Below are 21,162 nucleotides of genomic sequence, written 5' to 3'. Positions count from 1 at the left end.
ATGGGCTATTCTAAAGACTCAGATGAACTCAGAGCAAGATCAAAGCTGTCTGCCACCATATAGTGAAAATCCCTCTTCAGAACTGTACATTTATAAAGCATAATCAATGTTCATGGAAGAAATTTTGTTCTGAACCCTGTAAAAAGGTGAAAAATAAGACAATAGTAGGAATAGACTTTCACGAGAAGACTGGGGAAGGCAAGCCAAGGTAGAGTTCAGGACTATGCAGGCAAAAGACACACATTAGATGAAGACAGGACAGGTCAAGCATGAACAAGCCAGAAATATAAAAAAGATCCTGTTAATGATCTGTGGATAAACAGCACAGGCATACTTCAGCTCACGTGCTATAGGAAGGTATGCAAAGGCTGCTACCAGCCTACCTGAAACCTTCTCCGTGCTGAACACATGCAGCTCTCTCAGCCTTCAAGTGCTCATGGACCACAAGAACCTTCCCCACTCCTACCAGAAGTCAATCCAGACAGGAACACGAGTGCCATCATGACAAGGTAATCTTACTCTCAAAAGTTTTTTTTTCTACTTCATAGTGGAAGGTAAGAGCTGAGATTTTTTTTCTCCAAACACATCCTTGAAATAATATTAACTACATTGATCCCTCTACCTCTAAACTGTTTTTCTTCTTTCACTTTGTGCAAAGGAGAAGCACATACAAAAACTTACGCCCTTATTTATTTCACTGTAGCACTATTCAAATGAATTCAAACAAACAAAAAGAACTGACCATGGGATTAATTCTTTTAACATGAACACTTCTGAACTACACTGAAAAGAAAAGAAAAAAAAAAAAAAACAAAACCAAAAAAAAAAATTCAGCTTCAAAAGAGAAGGAGAAAAACTAATACAAAAAAATGAGAACTATACATTAGACAGTTCTGCAGACATTCAAGTCATCAAACCTATTTATATACACATACTAAGAAGAGAAGAGACGAAGCCGTAAGAGCTGTATCGAAACTGCAGTGCCACAGGCAATAACTAAAAACCTAGCTCAGAAGAAGATATCATTATGGAAAGGCAAAGTTAACTGCTTATGAACCTCTTAGTTTAATTGTGTAGTATTTATCTATTCATAGATGAGAGTCAACCACATGGAAATTTTCAGGTTTTAAAAGCTTCACTACATTTTTAGAAGAGGTATTTCCACTCCTACCTCAGTTCATCAGGCAAATGGAGTTCATCCACAACTCTCCAGCAAAAATTCACTTTAAGCCACGACTGAAAACCAGTATTGAGAAAGTTAAGGAGAAAAAGAAGAAACATATAAAAAGTTGCTGTCTTAGAGGGAGGATTTTTACTAGTAATGTAATGTGCAATATAGCAGACTTATGGCTGTTGAGGGAACAATACATTTGGATTTCCCAACTTCTGCAAGTTTAAAATGTGAGCGGTAATGTTGCAATATGTAGTAAAAAGGATAAGAAAATTAAAAGAAAAGGAAAAAGACTCTGGTTGTGTATTTATAATGGTGGTAAAGCATTATTTTCCTCTGAGATCACCTTTAAAAACCTGAGGGCAACAGTCTTAACTATAGACTAAGAACGCTAGCTGTAGCTATTAAAACAGAGATTAGAAAGAGCTATCATCTCCTTTGAATAGCTAAACTTTTACCACCTTCACTGTAGTTGTCTTAACAGATGAAGTCTGTGCATCTGATGGGTCTTTGAGAAGGAGCATGAATCCCAATGACTAAGAGACAGCAGAGATTCAGGAGCCATCATTATAAAAGAAGCTGAGAAATAATACGAAAAGTAGGAAAACATTACAATCACAATTCTGCAAAAACACATTACTGAGTAATGTCAGTCTATCACAATACCAGTTTGAAGCCGATAGGCATGTAGAGTCACCGACGCATCTTAGCATTTCACATTCCTTCTCAACTCTGGGAGCTGTTGAGCTTATATAACTTGCAGCCTTCGAGAGTCTCATGAATACATAAATCCTCTGCTCAGACATTACAAACCTCATCCTGAACAGTTCTGAGAGCGACCCCTAAAGATGCTAAGCTACTAAACATGTGCCAAAACAAGAAACAAAAGTATATCTACCACTTGAGAACTTTTACAAGCAGATACAGAAAAAAAAGTGTGTATTTCCTAGCAACCTTGCCCAGAAGACAGGGGAAAAAAAAAAAAAATTCTTCTACCTTTTTTTCCCCATTTGTTATGCCAACTCTTCCTTGACTGATAAGGCCTTAAAATTTTTGTGACACTGGCCTCTAAATGCCATCCTAATGTAAATGACATGTGCCAGTAACAAGAAAAACAACTGCTTTATGCCTACAGAACACACTAGCAAAACAAGTCTTTCTTTCACTAGGTACTTAGAATTTATTATCTGCAGCTCAACTGGGAGCTCCAGACAAAAGGAAATGGCAGTTATAATGCAACCTTTACAAAAGCATTTCTCATAGGCAATGAAATTCTTCAGATATAGCACTTCTGTGTGCATTCATGGTGGTGGTGGTGTACAGCAAGCAACTGTGTTTCAATGCTTTTGCCTTGGCAATAGCTAGAGGTGCCTGTTTGTCCCACCTCACCTCTTCCATGCACAAACAAGGCAGCACCTGCTATACAATCTCAAGTTTTTCCTTAGCCAGATTCCCCTATCAATGGAGGAACTAAGAGAACACAGAGCAATGTGGTGAATTTCCGTAAGGATAGGTGTCACCTCAGAGAGCTCCAGTTGCAAATCAAGCCTCCGTTCATTTGAAGTGCTCCATATACACAGACACAGTATGGTCAATTCCCAGCAGTACTTCTTCCTACACACACACAGGTCCATGTATGAAGACCTGGAAGACAAACTATAGTATTTTTTTTTCCTCCACCAAAATTTTTTCTGCCTCCAGAGCTGCACATTGCTCAGCAAGAGGTCTGAGCTGCAGGCGACCAAGCAGTGAAGGAATCAACAAGGCATTCCTTAAGCAAGGCCATCGGGGCAGGGTGCACTCTTAACACTGGCACCATCATGCAGTTGGTCCATGTTAGTGGTCTCATCACATGCACCACAGCAACCGATTACCCTACTGGAATCTCTTGGTACAGAGAATTATGGCCTTGAATTTTCAGGAAAACAATGAGCTAAAAGAAATCACAAGAGAGATCTGTCTTTTTTGCAGCTGAAAGTAGAAAATCCTTCTAATATCCAGCATACATCCTATTTCATAACTGCAACAGTGTGAAATTTAAAAAGGAAAACCAGACTAAGTCATTTCCTGACTCAGAATCCTTTACAAGATTTGTCTAGAGTCAAAGTTCATGAGGACAGATTGAATCATTCTCACCCCTTATTCCAAGACCACTGTAACTACAAGCTGCATAAACTGAAGAGACACTAAGTTGTAATGCTGCAGACATTTTGTCTACCAATTAGAACATTGGGGTTTATATTTTTACAATGTTTTCCCTCTGTTCAGAAGTTCATTAATTAGTACTTGCAACTTTTTAATATTACATGGGAACAAAATAGTTTAATAAGTTGCATCATAACCTTGTTCAGTCAGTTAATTTAAGGCAAATTATGTCTACATACTGTGTTCTATAGAGAAGTAAACTAGATAGCACACATTTAAACTGTATTTCATAACAACAACTATGTATCTACAGAATTCCAGTAATTCTATTCATACTAATAACCCATTTAAAAAATAAATGCTAGAACTAAAAGGCCCAATAAACTCACTTAAAATGACCAAGAACTTCAATTCTCTCTGATTCACATGAAACAACAACTGCCAGAAGCTGAAACTATTTGGACTGGGCGGCAGACTCATCCCATTTCTAAAAACAACTTTTTAAATTAATAAGAACATGTTATTTAGACTTAAGTTGTACAATTTCATTAGTATACTATTCTCATTAGTAGATATTTTCATCAATACATATTTAATTCTATTACTTTAATAAAATAGAGTTTTAGGGACTGTACTTAGCAATGTGACAGCTTACTATGTGACTAATCAGTTTTGTAACAGGGAAACAGCTTTAGAAAAAGTTAGATCAAATATACAGTATATTTTTATAAGTATATGGGATTTGTGTGTATAGGATTTGCTCTCATCCCCATTTCTGTAGTTGTCCAAAGACAAACATTTTAAAGACATACAGTATTATCTGTTCTACAATCGGGGGGGGGGGGGGGGGGGGGGGGGGGGGGGGGGGTGTGAACCTTCACATACCTGATCCTAATCCTAGCACTGGAAAGTTCTGTCTGCCATGGGAATAAAGATTCAAACCACATAATTCCATTTTTCAACAGCAGACAAAACTAAGTTCTTAACCCATAACTTCACATCTTTACTACTAGATCACTGGTGAAATGTTTTATTTTAACTGTCATTTTGCCTCTTGGCACATAAGTCAGTTTCTTGAACAAACCAACCAACCACGACAACAAAATAAAAAGCCAAAACCAAGAACAAACAACACTTCAGAAAGAAGAGGAACATGTTTATGAACACCAATGAAGTATCATAACCACATTTAAGACAACCCTCCTCCCCTCCCTCTCACATTATAAATCTTATCAAAACGAAAGAGAAAATTGGAATATATTTTACCAATTTTATAAACACTGCAATCATTTCTCTTCATGGTCCTAACTGTTACCTTAAAGAAAAGGATAAAACAAGTGTTTTCACACCATAACTAACTAACTGTGTTCCTAATACTACCAACACAAGAAAAAGGGCACAGGTAAGTATTAGATATCATGAAATCATCACTTTGGTCCTTTCTGAGCAGAAGTTATAAGTATTATAAGCTAGGAAAAATGTCAGGGGAATAACCTGATGAATTAAAAAACCCTCTTCTACATGGAGACTTATCCAAATGGGACTGTTAAAACTTTGAAGTGAAAAACTTAACTACAATGTTGGAAGACTACAAAAAAAAAAAAAAAAAAAAAAAGAAAAAAAATCTATTAGCTACTCCAAAAAATACCCCTCTGAAGTAAGTCTTCAAAGTCTATTGTAAAATATGAAATAATGAAATCTGCCCAATTCTTTATGGGCACCGAACAATACGCTTCAAAACTAATTTCATAATTGAAGTGTTTGAAAGAAACACTGTAGAAGCAAAAAATTCTTTTAATTAATACACAGAACATTATTATGATGTTCAAGGAAGACTCTCTTATGAAAATTTATACGAAATTGACAGTAAACTAACACTTTATGCTGAAACGAAAGAATAGCAAAGTCTGGATTTAAAGCTTTTCATAATTCTACCTTAGCAAGCTGCATAAGAATCATTATCAAGAAGATTGATGATTTTGAAGTTACTGACTGCTTAAGCATTAAATTATGTTTCAAAACAAATCCAGAAAAATGTAATTGCTTCCAGGGAGCTAAACACTTGTATTATTAATTTCCCAACACTGGCTGTTACTACAAACCAGTTAGACTTGTACTTACACCTGTGAAAATCTGGGCAGTTTCAGATCAGAAAAGGCCATGCTTCCTCTTATGTGTAATGGAGACAAGAACATTTAAAGTCCCTACTTTCCTGATAATAACCAAAAGAGACCAAAAGGTTTCCATGAATGGCACAAAGTAAAGCAGAAAATGAATACTGGTCAAATACATAAAAAACAAAGCTGCTCTATTGATTACAGGTAATAATCAACAGCAGATTGCCATATATGGAAACTAATTTAAGTATTAACCTAAAAATCATGGTGTGTTTTTTTTTTTTTTTTTAGTTAATATCCATTGACGCATCCTTACCAAGCTTCAGGCAACAAGAAAGCATATTCATGTGGTGAAGTAGTCTCTGGAAAATTGGAGAGAATTGCCTGTCTGTGTGGAAGTAAAGCTGATCCATGGAAAGTGAACAAAATTTCCAGGGCTCTGACATTGCTTTCCTAAAGAGCAAAACATTATGTTGCAGAACTAGCTTAAGACTGATTTAGACTGAAAAGGAGCAAGAAACGTAAGCTTAGGTCATGCAACAAACATTTAATTTGAAAATTTTCTTTAGCAATAAAGAAAATTAGCTCAGGGTCACTGCATTTATTTATTCACAATCAAATAAATACACCCCACACCTCTTAAATTCCCACTGAGGTTCAACCAAGTTCGAAGGGGGGGAAAAAATGCACTTAAGTGCAAACAGCAATACCAAAACAAAATTATATTCTAGCAAAATAAATATTAATACCCGAGCATAAGTTCTTGCTGAAAGTACAATATTCTGATTTCTGAACTTCTTGAAGAATTCACCATCATAATTCTGTTCAGCTGCATGAGGCCCTCCAAGGATTTCCTAAAAAAAAAAAAAAAAAAAAAAAAACCCAAAAAACAAACCACAAAACCTTATAAGGGATATTTTTATGCAAGATTTAGAAAAGCATCAAAAAGTCTACATGTTTCTTTATCTTAGGATGAATAAGTATGAGATACATGCGGGAAAGCATGCTGTTTATTTGTTTCACTATGAAAAAAACAGATGCATTTTTCACTGATAAACTAAGACAATTCTCTGCCTTAATTAGTGTTTAGACATCATTAGTTAAAGAGATGTGGTAAAAGTTATTCTGTAACTAGCACCAACTGCAAAATTAAAATAAAAAACTAAGCAAAATACAGCTTGACATTCCAAAAACTTTCACTTTGGTAAGCTCATGGAAGAAAAAGATGTGTTATAGAATGTGAATAGAATTTGCTAATTAGACTGACAGAGGGAAAGTATAGTAATCCTGCACCATACTCCACATCCCATGTTGTTGCATAACTTAATTCCTTGCAGACACAGCATGTTCAAAGCAGGCTTCTGCCCAACTATACCTCTCAACACTAGAAGCCAGCCATTTGCAACAACAGTAAAACAGGAGAAACAGGATAGCTTGAACAGAAAACAGCTTACTTTTTCTCAAGACTGCAGGATTTCAAGAAGACTATAAACATTAATACTACAATATATAATATATATATTATTTTTTTTATATATATAAAAAAATGATATGATGATGCGACGAAAAAGTTACAGGAACACCTATGGAATGAGAACTCAAAAGAACTGTAGCCAGTTAACAAGTTTGCTCACCTCATAGGTTTCAAGGCGATCAAGGTAAGTTAACAGCTTCAGCCTGCTACGGCAGAGTTCTTTTTGTTCCAGTGTCAGCCTGTGTTCAAAACAGGAATTTTCACGCTTGCAATTGATCTTGTACATCATGTGCATATGAAGACAATGGTTACAGATTTTAGTGACTGTGCACTGGAATATATCAAGAAATTAAGTAAACCGAGAACTTTGACACAATATAATGCCAATTAAAATTTAAACCACTTTCCTATTAGGAATAAGATACATGAGAGTAATTACATTCTTGCAACTGTGTAGTTAAACCTATAACTCTGAATAAAACATGGCCTAACATTTCATTTACTTTGAGAAGTTTACTGATAAGAGCAGCTCTTGACGCTTCTTGGCCTCTTTTTCTCTTCTAGTATCCATTTCTTCATCTGGTGATAAAAGGTCTTCATAGGGAATTTCAATGTCTACCTCCCCCGGTAAGATAAATCTGGAAGGCAAAACCAATAATGTTGATTAAAAGAAAAAGATATAACAAACTAGGTTTTGAATGAGCATACTAACAGAGCTTTCCATTTATGTCTTGACTAAAAATCTAAGCTTTTATAGAAAAAGATAATACTGAGTTTTGCTGTCGTAAAGCAGCAGACACTCATCACAAGCCAACAAGCAGCAGCATCTCATTTCCACTCCCTCCCTAAAACAAAACAAAAAAAACAAAGCACAAACCACACAGCTATGATGGTTGATAAAAGTTTCTAAATACCACAAGTAGCCCTGGGATTGGCAACAGCTCCACAGTGTACAATGGTAATAGATGACTGCACAAAGAAAGAACGGCCTCTTCTGTTTCTACCACCAGGAACTGAATAGTGAGAAGAATTGTCTCTGCATGTATTTCCTGACTGACCCACTGTGTTTTTCGTTGTTCCCCTCCGCACTTGAACAACAGAGGATTATTACAACAATTAAGACATACAACAAAATGCGTTTATAGGGGTACCTGCAGATTCCAGAACTGGAACAGAAACAGATTCTCATAGAAAAAAAGTGACATCAGAAATTCTCTATGCTGAAGAAAACAAAGGGCATCCAGAGAAGAAGGAAAATGCAGTATAAAATAAACAGTGATTTTACCTTTTACAAAGGCAAAGTGAGAAGAGGTACCTTGTGGACATCTTTAGAATAGTTTGATTCAAAGAATTACCTTTCTTTATGTCGTGCAAAAGCATCTTAACATTGTCATTAGTGGTTGATAAAATTTTACCAAATTATTAGAAAAGAATTCATACGCCATTCTTTAAAAAGAAAACAAACAAAAAAATACTCTTCTCACACCTGCCGCCATCTTCTCCTTTTCCTATGGCCACGAGAGCCTCCAAGTCTGTGCCTTTCAAGCCATACTGAAGCAGCTTCTTAGCAGCATCCACATTCTCTGGAACTCTTTCCAAGCATTCATGAAGAACCCATGCACGCTTCTTAATTTTACTCTGTCCAAGAACAAGAGCATACACAACGTTATATACTTCAATCCAAAGCAATGAAACCAGAGATGTTAAAATCTTCTAATGTGTCTCTTCCACTTCAGAAAACGTCAAGTTAATCTGATGATTGACAATGTGAACCAACAAAAGAGGTGAGAATGCAAAAAACCATAAATCCCTCAGAGTGTATGTGGCAGAAAAGGACACAGAAATGCCAAATTATTTAGCAGAACTTTCACAATAACTGGAGCAGAAGTTATTATTTGTATCCCCTAACTAGTAACAATCCTCCTTACACTACATAAAATGGGATGGTTTGGGGCTAAAATGCAGTTTTTATTAACCAAGTGTATTCCACAATAGCACTAGAGTCATTTTCAGTATCAATCTCTTCACATGCCAATAGGATTCTGTGACAGAAGAGACACACAAGGGTCACAAAATATTATTGGCCTTATCTGCTGATCTTCAGTTGAGATTACATAGCACATGAAGAATGGCTACTTGTAAAAATCTTATTTTGACATTCAATTAATATCTGACTTGAAAAAAAACCCCAAATTAGATTATATTTCTCTTGACCTCTTGGAAGACTTTACCCTATAGCACCATTAGGTTGTGCAGCTTTGACAATGCTTGTCTGCTGAGTTTGAAGTCTTTCTTCCAAGCCAAAAAAAAACATGTTGGATTCTACTGAAAAGCTCCACTTAACAGGTAGCAGAGTTCACTATAACTTTTGTTATTCAAACTTTGCTATATAGCTACCGATACCAACCTCACCTTCCCATTTAATTTTCTAAAATACTTCGACACTAGTTAAATGCTTTGTATTTCCAATTATTATTAATTTGCCAGGCAACAATCTACTGCTGCATGTGGAGAGAGATTACATCAGAGCAAGCTGCTATTAACAGAAATTACAAGATACTTGAAATATTTACATTAACTTCCAAGGTCTCCAGATCAGGCCTTCAGTTAAATTAACAAGATCACTCTCTTCCACATGACATGAAATGGAATTTGCAGGACAGCTCTCCAAATTGCCACCAATTTATGTTGCATAGATTAGAACACAATTAAGAACTCAATTTCTGTAAAGGTAATGCAGCCATTCTGATAAGCCTAAAAGTCACAAAAAACCAAACCCACCAAGTAGTCTTGAATTGAAGCAACATTAACAGCCGACTTCCTCCACTGTCTTTGATATACAAGATCAGAGTCAAGGCCGTATGCTTGAGCCAAAGACAAAGCTTCCCCATATTCTTCATTATCAATCTAAAAAGCAAACACATGAAAATGAAAGTCATCTGATTTCCATATTAAATGATCAATTATTAATTCTGTGTGTTGAAACAGGTAGAGGCATAATTACTGTGGGTATGCTTAAGCAGGTAGGAAAGAGAATGGCTCAAGATACAGATGAGTAAGACTCAGATCTTATGGACACCTCTAGAAAATGAGAGATTTTTCCTCAAGAAAAAGGAAGAAGTTATTTAGGTAACCAGTATGACATCAGCACTCCATGGAAACTCTAACAGCTATAGGCTGGTTTACCATCAGAACAACTGAAATGGCTAGACAAAGTACTGCATAAAGTAGTCTTAAAAATGAAGAAATATCTGTTCAGTAAGAGTGAGTCACAGGCCTAATTTGTATTTATGCCTGAAAAAACACTCAAGTAAACTACATTCACATCAAAGTATAAGTTAACCCATTCCCTGGCCAATAACAAGCCAAACTAATTTCATTCAATATATTTGCCAGGTCCTTCATTATTTGTAAACACTCATGAGTACACTTCCAAGTCTGGCCAAGCTAATGATGCGCAGTATCTCCTCAGTAACCTTCAAACACCATCTCATCTGAATTTATAATAATGCTAGTTTTAAACAGTGATCCCTTTGATTAGGTAACACAGTACACTCTCAGCTAAGAGACCCTTAGAAATACGTGTCTAAATCCTTCTGTTAATATAGCAAGAATTAACAGAAAAATAAAAAGTTCTTTCTAAATAAAGCTGATTAAGAGAGATATGACCTTTCCTTCTATACTTACTTTTCTCTGGTACAGTTCCTCCGGAGTCGTGGATCTCAAACTGACAAGGCGGAAATTCTTTGTAATAGTACGTGGACGTTTCCGTGGAGGAGCAAATCGTTCCATTTCTGTCACAAAGTACAGGCCTTGCTTTAGGTAGCTAAAGTATCTGTCCTTAGCAGAAGTTTCATCATCTGAGTCAGAGTCATCTTCTCCCTCATCTTCATCACCAGGCCTGCTCTCCAAGCGTGATCTTTTTGGAACAAGTTTTATCTCACACTGCACAGAAAATATGAATATGAAGCATCCACCTAGTACACCTCAACTAGTTTGGTAAGAATTGAGTACATCTCCACTTCCAGTACTTCAAATTTCAGAATCAACATCCTTCTTCCCCTTCTCCTTTAAACCTTTTATTTCTCAGCTTGCTTAACATGCCCCACAAACCCTGACTGCATTTGTCTCCTAGATCTGAGGCTTCATCCCTTAAATACTGAATCAAGAGTGAAGGCTTCTTAATAGTAACCTGCTATTACACTAAACATGCTACACCACCCCAGGCAGGACAGAACTATGGAGACATCTTTACACTGCTATACAGCTTACTGCAGCGTACAGCAATGTTTTCAACTCTTAAGCTTTGCAAAGCAAGGTTTTCTGTTCAATGCAAATGTAATCTCAGACTACATCCTTAGGCTGTTAATATGCCAGTCACTGGCTGTATCTTATTTCCAGAATAACAAAACTTGCCAAAAACATACATACAAGCTTTGGTACGTATTGAGATATTCTGATAAATATTATTTTAAACTGTTGTTTAAGATGTTTAAGACCTATTTCAGTGTAAGCCTTAGGAAAGAGTAATTTTCTTAGTTTCAGAGAAAATTCCTGGTTAACTTCATTATGTTATACTCCTTCCTGGAATCCTACTAATGATGAACAAAAAAATAGATCGCTTACATGGCTTTGTCTTAACTTAAATGTGTTCCTCATTTCTTTTAAATACACTCCCTCTGTAAGAGGCATCTGTTTCAAAATGGGAGAGGGATGCTTGCAGTATTCTTCAAATACACTAACATACAAAGCAGTGAAAACTGTCGACATGAACTGTTTCCTGCAGCAAGATTTCCTCTCATTCAGACTGAGCCTTCCAGGAGTTCTGCTACTACTCTCCACAAGTTTTGACAAGTTTCTATTAAGACAGTTAAGTTGCAGCAAGTTCAGATTTTCCCTGCAATACGTACCTAGAGGTAAGGAAACAGAATCACTTTTTCTATTAGTAATGATAATAATATATTTATTTTTTAACCACACCACACATACCACCCTTAGGATTACATATACAAAAGCAAAGCTTTCCAAAAAGGTATCTGCTTGTGCACCTTCCTCACCTCCAGACTTAGAAATCCTCCATCGTGAGCTGAAGTGACCTGAGGAGAACTCTCAAACCATTCACATGACTTTCCCAGCAAGTTTCTTAACGTCTTGACTGATGACACAGTCAATGCACCAGAGCAGCGAGCCAAGATGACAGAATTATCTGCCCACCAATTTACATCTATCAATGGGTAATAGGATTCTTTATCTAAAATAAATAAATAAGAATGCACCATACAATGAAAAATAAACACCAGATAAGAACAGAAGTAGCTTCAATTACTGAAAGATTTCATTTGAGGGCCTAATTTAACAAACTTTTATTATTGTATATGCATCCTTGGTTCACTAAGTTTGTAGTTTAGATAAATTGCATTTTACTAAATCAGTTCTGCATTAAATAAAGCTGCTGAGGAGAAAAAAAAAATCACTTAATTGCAAATGCAATTATTTTTTAATATTATTTGGAAAAAGAATTCACAGTAAACTGATTTACTTGCACAAAATATGACAAATTTTAGATATTTGATAAAGATCTGCTTCAATACTTCCCAGGCCATCCTTGACCAAGTCTCCCTGGCAACAAACATACTACTGATGAAAATCAAGGTTACACTGCTTTTGAGGACAAGTGACAACTATGAACAAGGCTCCTGAAACAGCCTACAAGATGAGGTTGTTAAGAAGATTAACCAACAACACAAACAAACAAAAGTTACCATAACTGAGGATGGAAGCTATGTCATTTCTAAGACTGCTTTGATTATGGTAACTGGATGTTGGGACAAAATGTTCAGCAGAGACTTAGCTCACTTGTTCACTACAGTGTCATTTCCCACCTCTCCGATGAAAATGATCTTTCCCCAAACAGCACTAAGAAAACAGATCAGCTTACCACTTTTCTACCACTTCAGTGCTTAGTCAGCAGCCTACCCACAAAGGTCAAATGAGTTAACCCAAAGACAGAATCACCAAGAAAAACAGTACAAGAACAGAGATCTTTTAATAATATAGATGTATACAAGCAGTAGTGAATGGATCATGGAATAGCTATTGATCTCTGCACTCTTAGAAGAGCCATGCAATAACTAGGTGATAAATGGCTGCACATGGTAGCCTGGATTTTGGGAAAAGAATAAAGAGACTGACATGAGGCAAATCCAGTTGGAGGAAACAAAGCCCTTTTGGTTTAGAATTTTAAACTAATATCTTTAAATTACATTAGCTTTCAAGACTAATTTATTAGACATTCGTAGAAACAAAAGGTAGAGGTAAGTTTAGGTTTTAAACTGTCAACTAATAATGTGTCACCTACAATATTATGATGTAGTGGCTTCTGATACAAGCTGAGACATCTGCTGAATGTTCAGCATTCTACAGTCATAATCACATGACTAATAATAAATTAAGTCCTGTGCTGAAATATCATCTTATTTATGGTTATGGCTACAAAAGTATTCCTAAGAGGATTTTAAAGAAAAATTATTGTGACACTCATTTAGCTATGCCATGCCACAAATTCAAATCATACATATAATTTTGGCAACTGTTCTAATTGAGATTTAATTAAACCATTTCAGATCTTTGTATATTCATATAAATATTTTTAACTACACAATGGTATAAAATAATGATTTAACTGTACCACACACCTTTTATTTTCTTTCTTTTTTCACTAGAGAGTCTCCAGTCTGGGTTGATCTCATCATAACCAGGCTAAAAACAAAAAAGTGCGAGACAAAAAGAGGATTATATGTAAGTAAATCTTTGTAACACAGATGATCTGGTTTTTTTATTCTATTGCTGATCCACTCACTTTTCAATGAAAATGCTCTCCATAAATTCAAACTTTTCCTGAACATAAAACATACAGCTGCTGTAGTAACATTGTACTTTCCTCCAGACAGCTAAATTATAAAAAAACCAAACAAACAAACATAGCAAAATAGACTTCTGGATTCCTAAAACACCCTATTAGAAGAGTACCATCAGACCTGGCCTAGTCAGCATTAAACAGTAATCATACCCTAAAGATTTCTGAAATAAAGGCTCTCCAGCAATCAGAAGCCCACCAAGTGTTTGCTTTTGATGTCTATACATAGGACTGCAAGCATATAAAAGAAAAATCTCCAAAATAGTCCTCCTGTTTGCTCTGTGTAGTGTTCCTGTGTAATAACCTAGTACAGTGCTGTTAAGTATTTACTCTGGTTATTTTCATAATTATAAAGGCCCTTCCAAGACTAGTGCAGCAAGAGAAGCAGCAGTATTTAATGATGCAATACAACGTTTAGCATTAGTAAGCTGTTGCTGCATTGGTTTTTTTTAAACTTTATTTAGTAATATCAGAATACATAGGAACTAGACAAATATAGATGACAATAATCCTGCCCCTAACTGCAATGCAGCAGAAGTACAGGTAGATTATACAGCTCAGACAAACGAAGCAGGTTTGGGTCAAGCAGAAAATGATTTTCAGACTTAATTTTTTAGTAGAAAGAGAATGGTGTACTAATTAAAAGTAAACATGAGGCCACTTAAAGTTAATTTAACAAATATGTTTGGGTAACAATTAAGTAGGAATCACACACATTATGAAAATATCCATTATTTTTGGACACTAGATTCAGCTGTAAAAATCATTCTGAAAACAGCCAAAAACCAAATATTCCTTGTCATGGTTTAACCCCAGCCAGCAACTAAGCACCACACAGCTGCTCACTCACTTCCCCCCCATCCAGTGGGATGGGGGAAAGAATCGGGAAAGAAAGGAGGAAAAAAAAAAAAAAAAAAAAGTAAAACTCATGGGTTGAGATAACAGTTTAATAGAACAGAAAGGAAGAAACTAATAGTGACAATAATAACAAATAAAAATTACAATAATAATAATAATAAAAGGATTGGACTATACAAAGCAAGTGATGCACAATGCAATTGCTCACCACTTGCCAACCGATGCCCAGTTAGTTCCCGAGCAGCAACCCCTCCCAGCCCCACTCCCCCTAGTTTATGTACTGGGCATGACGCCACATGGCATGGAATACCCCTTTGGCCAGTTGTGGTCAGCTGCCCTGGCTGTGTCCCCTCCCAACTTCTTGTGCCCCTCCAGCCTTCTTGCTGGCTGGGCATGAGGAGCTGAAAATTCCTGGACTTCAGACTAAACACTACTTGGCAACAACCGAAAACGAGTGTGTTATCAACATTCTTCTCATACTGAACCCAAAACATAACACTATACCAGCTAGTAGAAAGAAAATTAACTCTACCCCAGCCAAAACCAGGACACTCCTTTACATCACCTTCACCAAATGATAAAGTCCTGAAAACTGCTTCAGAACACATATTCATTATAGTTAAAAACAAAGAAAAAAATACAACAATTCACTGTAAGGATCCTTGAGCAAAATCTGTATTCTCACAAAAATCTGAGGTGTACCTTAAAAATAGATATAGATAGATAGATATGCATACATACACACACACAATGCTTTTGCCAACACTGGAGCAGAATTTTTGTTTGTTTTTTAAAAGTACTTTCCTAAGTAAGCTTGGAACTACATTTCTGGGGTGGGGTAGGTTGACACCAGCTAGCAGCTAAGCACCACACAGCCACCTGCTCACTCCCCTCTCCAGTGGGACAGTGTAGGGAGAGCAAAAGCAAGAACAGTCATGGGTCAAGACAAAGACAGTTTAATAAGCAAAGGAAAGCCAGAAAAAAAAAAATAAAATAAAAACAAGTGATGCAAAGGCAGTCATTCATCATCTCCCACAACTACACTGATGCCCACCCAGTCTCTGAGCCATGGTTAACTACTGACAACCTCCCCCTGCTCTGTTTTTATTGCTGATCATGACCTTATATGATCTGGAATATCCCTTCTGTCAGTCCAGGCTGTGTCCCCTCCCAGGTTGTTGAACACCCCCAAACAACTCATTGGGAGACAACAATGAGAAACAGAGAAGGCCTTGAAGCTGTGTAAGCACTACTGAAAAACAGCTAAAATACTGGTGTGTTAACAACACTGTTTTGGTCACAAATCCAAAACCTAGCACCATACAGGCTGCTGTGAAGAAAACAAACTCCATCCCAGCCAGACCCAGAATAGTTTCACAGTCAATACAGCCTAACCAGATCTGACTGCTTACCTATAAGAACCAAAACTTAAGCTACACAACACCACAGCCATGTTTCCAAGTCAGTAGTCTTGCTCTTGCAGTCAGAGCAAAAAGGTAACAGCGCATCAGTGGTGTTCAGGATGGCAAGATACCATTATGTCTACAAGTATTCACTAACTTAAGTCTTCCCTATAGTCAAAGGTTTTGTCCTATCTTTTTTTGTCACTTTGCTTGAAAGTGTTCATTTAACCTTATAGTCATCATGATATCCAAAGGCAGACATCTTCATTTTGTCCTCTTCCTTGTTATAGAAGCCTGTGCCTATATGTAATGTCAAGCAAGTGTTTTGTTGTAGACCTTACAGTACCTACTGTGCAATGCATAGACTGTAGAGAAATTCAACATAGTGTGGGGAAAAGCTGTCTGTGTTTCATATGAATGCATAAAACTTGAAGAATTTAAAATAGTCTACAAAAAAATGGAGGAAATATTTTCGTACTGGAATGTCTAAAGGAGTCAATACACTGTGCAAAGATTTACTCTGCAAAAGGAAATTAGAGAATAATCAGAAACTGCAAATATTTAATAAGATAATGTGGATTTATTAATCAGCATATGCACTAAAACACAACTGTTTACTATTAAGTAGCAAATGTTCCATTCTACAGTAATTTTCTAGTAAGAAACACACTTATGTACAATAAAACCATCCAAGATGAATACTGTGTAGGAAATATTGGTGGTAATTTGTGCCATGTATGTCTAGTGATCAAAGATCCTGTTTGACTGGTTACCCTATTTGGACTTGATGTCGCTTCATGCCTTGTAGGTTTAGAACATAAGAGACAGTACTTCAAGTGATAAGCATTTACATATCTATTAGTCAAGAAATTAATGCAAGTGAAACCAGAATAGTTCACATACTACTGCGTATCATTTCAGGCTTGTCACTTCTTAAAATGCAGATACATTTTCTTCATTAAAATAAAGTGTTATCTCTACCCAGAAAGTGGATTAGTTTTCTTTGAAAACTAATTAGTTTTCAACTCCCAGTGTTTAAATTCACACTGGTCACATAAAAGTTTGCCAGTGTCTGGGCAATTCCTAACTTAAGTTCCCCTACTTAGTTTTGCAAACAATTCCTGTAGAAAGCATGTGACTTACTAATACCAATCTGATGAACAAACTATTCTGGAGCATTACCTACCAGAAAGTAAGTTAAGTTTTGAGGGACAAATAGATGAACACAGATATCCAGCAGAATTTGGTTTCAACCATGCAAAGTTACCTGCATCGAATTCCACATGAAGTTCAACAGGGCCGAGTGCAAGGTCCTGCACCTGGGTCAGGGCAATCCCAAGCACAAATACAGGCTGGGCAGAGAATGGATTGAGAGCAGCCCTGCAGAGAAGGACTTGGGGTGTTGGTTGATGAGAAGCTCAGCATGACTCGACAACATGCGCTCAGAGCCCAGAAAGCCAACCGAATCCCGGGCTGCATCAAAAGAAGCCTGACCAGCAGGTCGAGGGAGGGGATTCTGCCCCTCTGCTCCGCTCGGGTGAGACCCCCCCTGCAGTCCTGCGTTCAGCTCTGGGGTCCTCAGCACAGGAAGGACAGGGACCTGTTGGAGTGAGTCCAGAGGAGGGCCACAAAAATGATCAGAGGGATGGAACACCTCTCCTGTGAGGACAGGCTGAGAGAGTTGGGGTTGTTCAGCCTGGAGAAGAGAAGGCTCCAGGGACACCTTATAGCAGCCTGCCAGTACTTAAAGGGGGCCTACAGAACAGATGGGGAGGGACTCTTTAACGGAGCGTAGTGATAGGATGAGGGGCAATGGCTTTAAACTGAAAGAGCATAGATTTAGATTAGATGTAAGGAAGATGTTCTTCACTGTGAGGGTGGTGAGGCACTGGAACAGGTTGCCCAGGGAGGTTGTGGATGCCCCATCCCTGGAAGTGTTTAAGGCCAGGTTGGATGAAGCTTTGAGCAACCTGGTCTAGTGGAAGGTGTCCCTGCCCATGGCAGGGGGGTTGGAACTAGATGACCTTTAAGGTCCCTTCCAACCCAAACCATTCTATGATTCCGTATTTTAAAATAGCCTTTCAGTCTACCTGTACCAGTGTTACCCACTCGGCACAAAAATGCCTCATGAAAAATTCACTGCAACAAAACTGTTTGTTTTTTTTCTTAAAGATTATTGTAAAAGTAAACATAGGGCTCTTGAAAAAGATGGAGTTGACTGAAAAGATAGTATGTAGCTAAAGCACAGTTATCTGAACTACTCTCATCTCTTAGGAAAACACATCTCCAGAGGATTAAGATATATACTGCAAGTTTCTAAACTTCTACATCCTTCTTACCTGATCAATTTGGTCCCATTCTCCTTGTTGTCTGAGAGATGGAATAGACCAGATCGTCAGTTTTCCTGAGAAATGAACAGCTGCCAGAAGAGCTCCATCAGGAGAAAGATTCATCTTGAAAACTCCATCCTGCCAAACATTGTCAGCAAAGTGAAAAAAAAACCCAAACAAGCAAACAGCAACAACAACAAAAACACATACCCATCAAGGAATACCCGAAAAAATCTCACCCCAAACTATTTTTTCTATTTTAGGAAAAAAAAAAATTGTACAATCTTCCATCCTGAAAATTTAACATGCTTTAAATTAAAAAAAAATAAAATAAAAAAAATCACTTATGTCATGGAAGAGTAAAAACAACCTGTATAAAGGAAGAACACTACCATAACACTAAGAAATCTTTAGGAATGTGAACTTCTCTATCACATTGCTATACAGCAAATAAAATCTGACAGTGTGGCATTCTTAGGGGAGCGCCCCAGACAGCAATGCAGAGCTACTTGGAGGAAAAACTGCAGGTTGTTCTCTGTTCAGAGAAAACATTCAGCAGCCTCAGTTTTCTACTGTCCTGCCTCTCAGGTCCACCCAAGGAAGACTGTTACCAAAACACAGCTCAGTACAGCTCTTTTTCCCTGGGAGCAAACTTTTGGGTGGGTGTTACTACAGTTAATTAAAAAAAAAAAAAAAAGCGGGGGGGGGGGGGGGGGTGGGATACAAGAGATACACAGATGAAGAGATGTTGGAGGAGCACATTGTTCATTTCAGGACACTGAATCAGAATTTAAGAATCTCTTGGGTAACAATAGACTAAGCAGCAATATACCTAACATCAGATTAAGTCCATACAGGTAAAATAATTTAACATCTGTAAGTAAACTTCATCAAGGCTACAAAAATTCTCCTGGATTAAGTTTTCCTTCAGATCTGGATATCTTAAGAAGCAAAACATACTTCTAACAAAATATTTCCTTAAGGTTTCATGAAGTCCTACACAATTACAACTGGATCTATACGCTATTTCCCCAAGACAAGAGCTTGTAAATATATACTCAATTTTTAAGGTCAAACTTAGTGCCACTGGCAATGCATAACAATTTCTGAAAATACAATTTATATTTATTCCCGCCACCCCCAACACAACTTCTATGTTTTCAGAAAGATCATTAGGTTCTCAGAGTCTAGTCTTCACTGAAAGACAGCAGGATGTACATTCCCCAGAATTATATTGTTTATAAAATCCCATTGTGTTAGTACAGTTTGTTTTTAAAAACTTCCTAATAAATTAGAACTGTCTAAGTCTGCAGCTAATCAATTTTTAAGCCAGTGCCTCCCCTCTTGGAAAATACCCCAACATAAATAAAGTACAGAAACATTACTAGACATCCATACAATTGACAAGTTTTAATGGCATTTCTACAGCACATTAGTGGTAGGTATCATTTGAAGATAACAATATTCTTTTAGGGTGTGTTTGTTTAGGTTTGGGGGTTTTTTTATTATTTTTATTTTATTTCTTAGGCTGTTTAAAGTTCTAGCTATGCCGCAGAAGCAATGATGATCAAGTCATCTGCTCACTGCTGTACAGTGGTTTGCAGCTATTGAGAGCACTGCTTAAATCCAAGCCTGAAATGTGTTTTTTAATTGAAAAAGAGAGCATTATTAAGTTTTTTTAAAACCAATTAAGAATTATTTATATTAGAAAAATTTCATAAGTATTCTCTGATTATTTTCTTAAGCAGATAGAGTACTCCAGTCGCTACTGTAGTTTGCCAAGGAATTGTACGCCTACTAATAGCAATTCTCTCTTTACAAATCAATTTGCATGCACAGAGGACAAAGAACAAAAGACTGTTAAAGGACTTAGAATGCATAGCTAAAATATATAACCCACTCAGATAACTATCAGTGGTATACATCACAAATCTTAAAAAGAGTTAAACATTTACTCAGTAGTCAGTAATAATTCTCTTGCTGTTAAATTGGGATGTTGGGTGGCCATTAACACATTCAAATTTACCACCTGAGCATTGTTATCTATAGAGATTAATCAGTGCTTTGGCAATGCAGACAATGCTGCCTCAGTAAACAGCTTGTCAACTTCAGGGAACTGCAGAACAAGATACTGAAAACCTCAGCAGGTCAGCACTTCACATTTTGTAAGTGTCATTTAAGTTAGCAACACTAAGAATGAAATCCCTATATAGCTAGTTCTAGTATACAAGTCCTCTAGCTGCTGTGCCTGTCATACCTTAACGCTGTTGCTTATTTCCCACTAAGAAAATAAACTATACCTCACATATTTAAACCATAATCTCTGAAATCAGATTTAAACATTCAAGGATGAATAACAATCTCTGCTTTTCTTTGTAAATTTAGTACTGTCAAGTGCAATGAAGTTGAAGTTTAATACAGCTACACTCAGTACTAGCCTTCCAGTAAAAAAAGTTTACTTCAGCCTTCTCTCTTATATTTTCAGTGAAGGAAATAAAATCTCTCCCCATTCCACCCTTGAGAGAGATTCAGGAAGATTTGTTTTCCCCTTCCAATCAAGCATGCAATTTCTTCTTTTAACCAGTCACCTAAACATCCCAAAAATCTATTAAGGTCATTTCCAAAGTCCATATAACTTCAGACCAGCCATTTTTCCTCTCAGGAGGACACAGTGAGGGTGGTAGACAGATTCCTTACTGTTCTTTCCTTATAAAGCAAAAGAGAAGAAAACAAATTTTTTTTTACGAG

General features: G+C 36.8%; 1 protein-coding gene across 2 annotated transcripts in view; it reads right to left on the bottom strand.

Annotated features, from left to right (window-relative positions):
- The window catches only part of NBAS (NBAS subunit of NRZ tethering complex), a 191,676-nt gene that overhangs the window by 149,631 nt on the left and 20,883 nt on the right, over window positions 1-21,162 (bottom strand). For both annotated transcript variants that reach the window (XM_030037298.2, XM_030037299.2), the window contains exons 12-21: window positions 18,424-18,552; window positions 13,603-13,666; window positions 11,965-12,158; window positions 10,595-10,852; window positions 9,689-9,814; window positions 8,394-8,545; window positions 7,411-7,545; window positions 7,068-7,146; window positions 6,183-6,287; window positions 5,750-5,886 (exon numbers count right to left, since the gene is read on the bottom strand). In XM_030037298.2, coding sequence (XP_029893158.1) covers window positions 5,750-5,886; window positions 6,183-6,287; window positions 7,068-7,146; window positions 7,411-7,545; window positions 8,394-8,545; window positions 9,689-9,814; window positions 10,595-10,852; window positions 11,965-12,158; window positions 13,603-13,666; window positions 18,424-18,552 — 1,379 coding nt within the window. The remainder of the gene's footprint in view (window positions 1-5,749; window positions 5,887-6,182; window positions 6,288-7,067; window positions 7,147-7,410; window positions 7,546-8,393; window positions 8,546-9,688; window positions 9,815-10,594; window positions 10,853-11,964; window positions 12,159-13,602; window positions 13,667-18,423; window positions 18,553-21,162) is intronic.

Source organism: Aquila chrysaetos, chromosome 15, assembly GCF_900496995.4.
Source record: "Aquila chrysaetos chrysaetos chromosome 15, bAquChr1.4, whole genome shotgun sequence".
Lineage (NCBI taxonomy): Eukaryota > Metazoa > Chordata > Aves > Accipitriformes > Accipitridae > Aquila > Aquila chrysaetos.
This window is presented reverse-complemented; position numbering and strand designations above follow the sequence as displayed.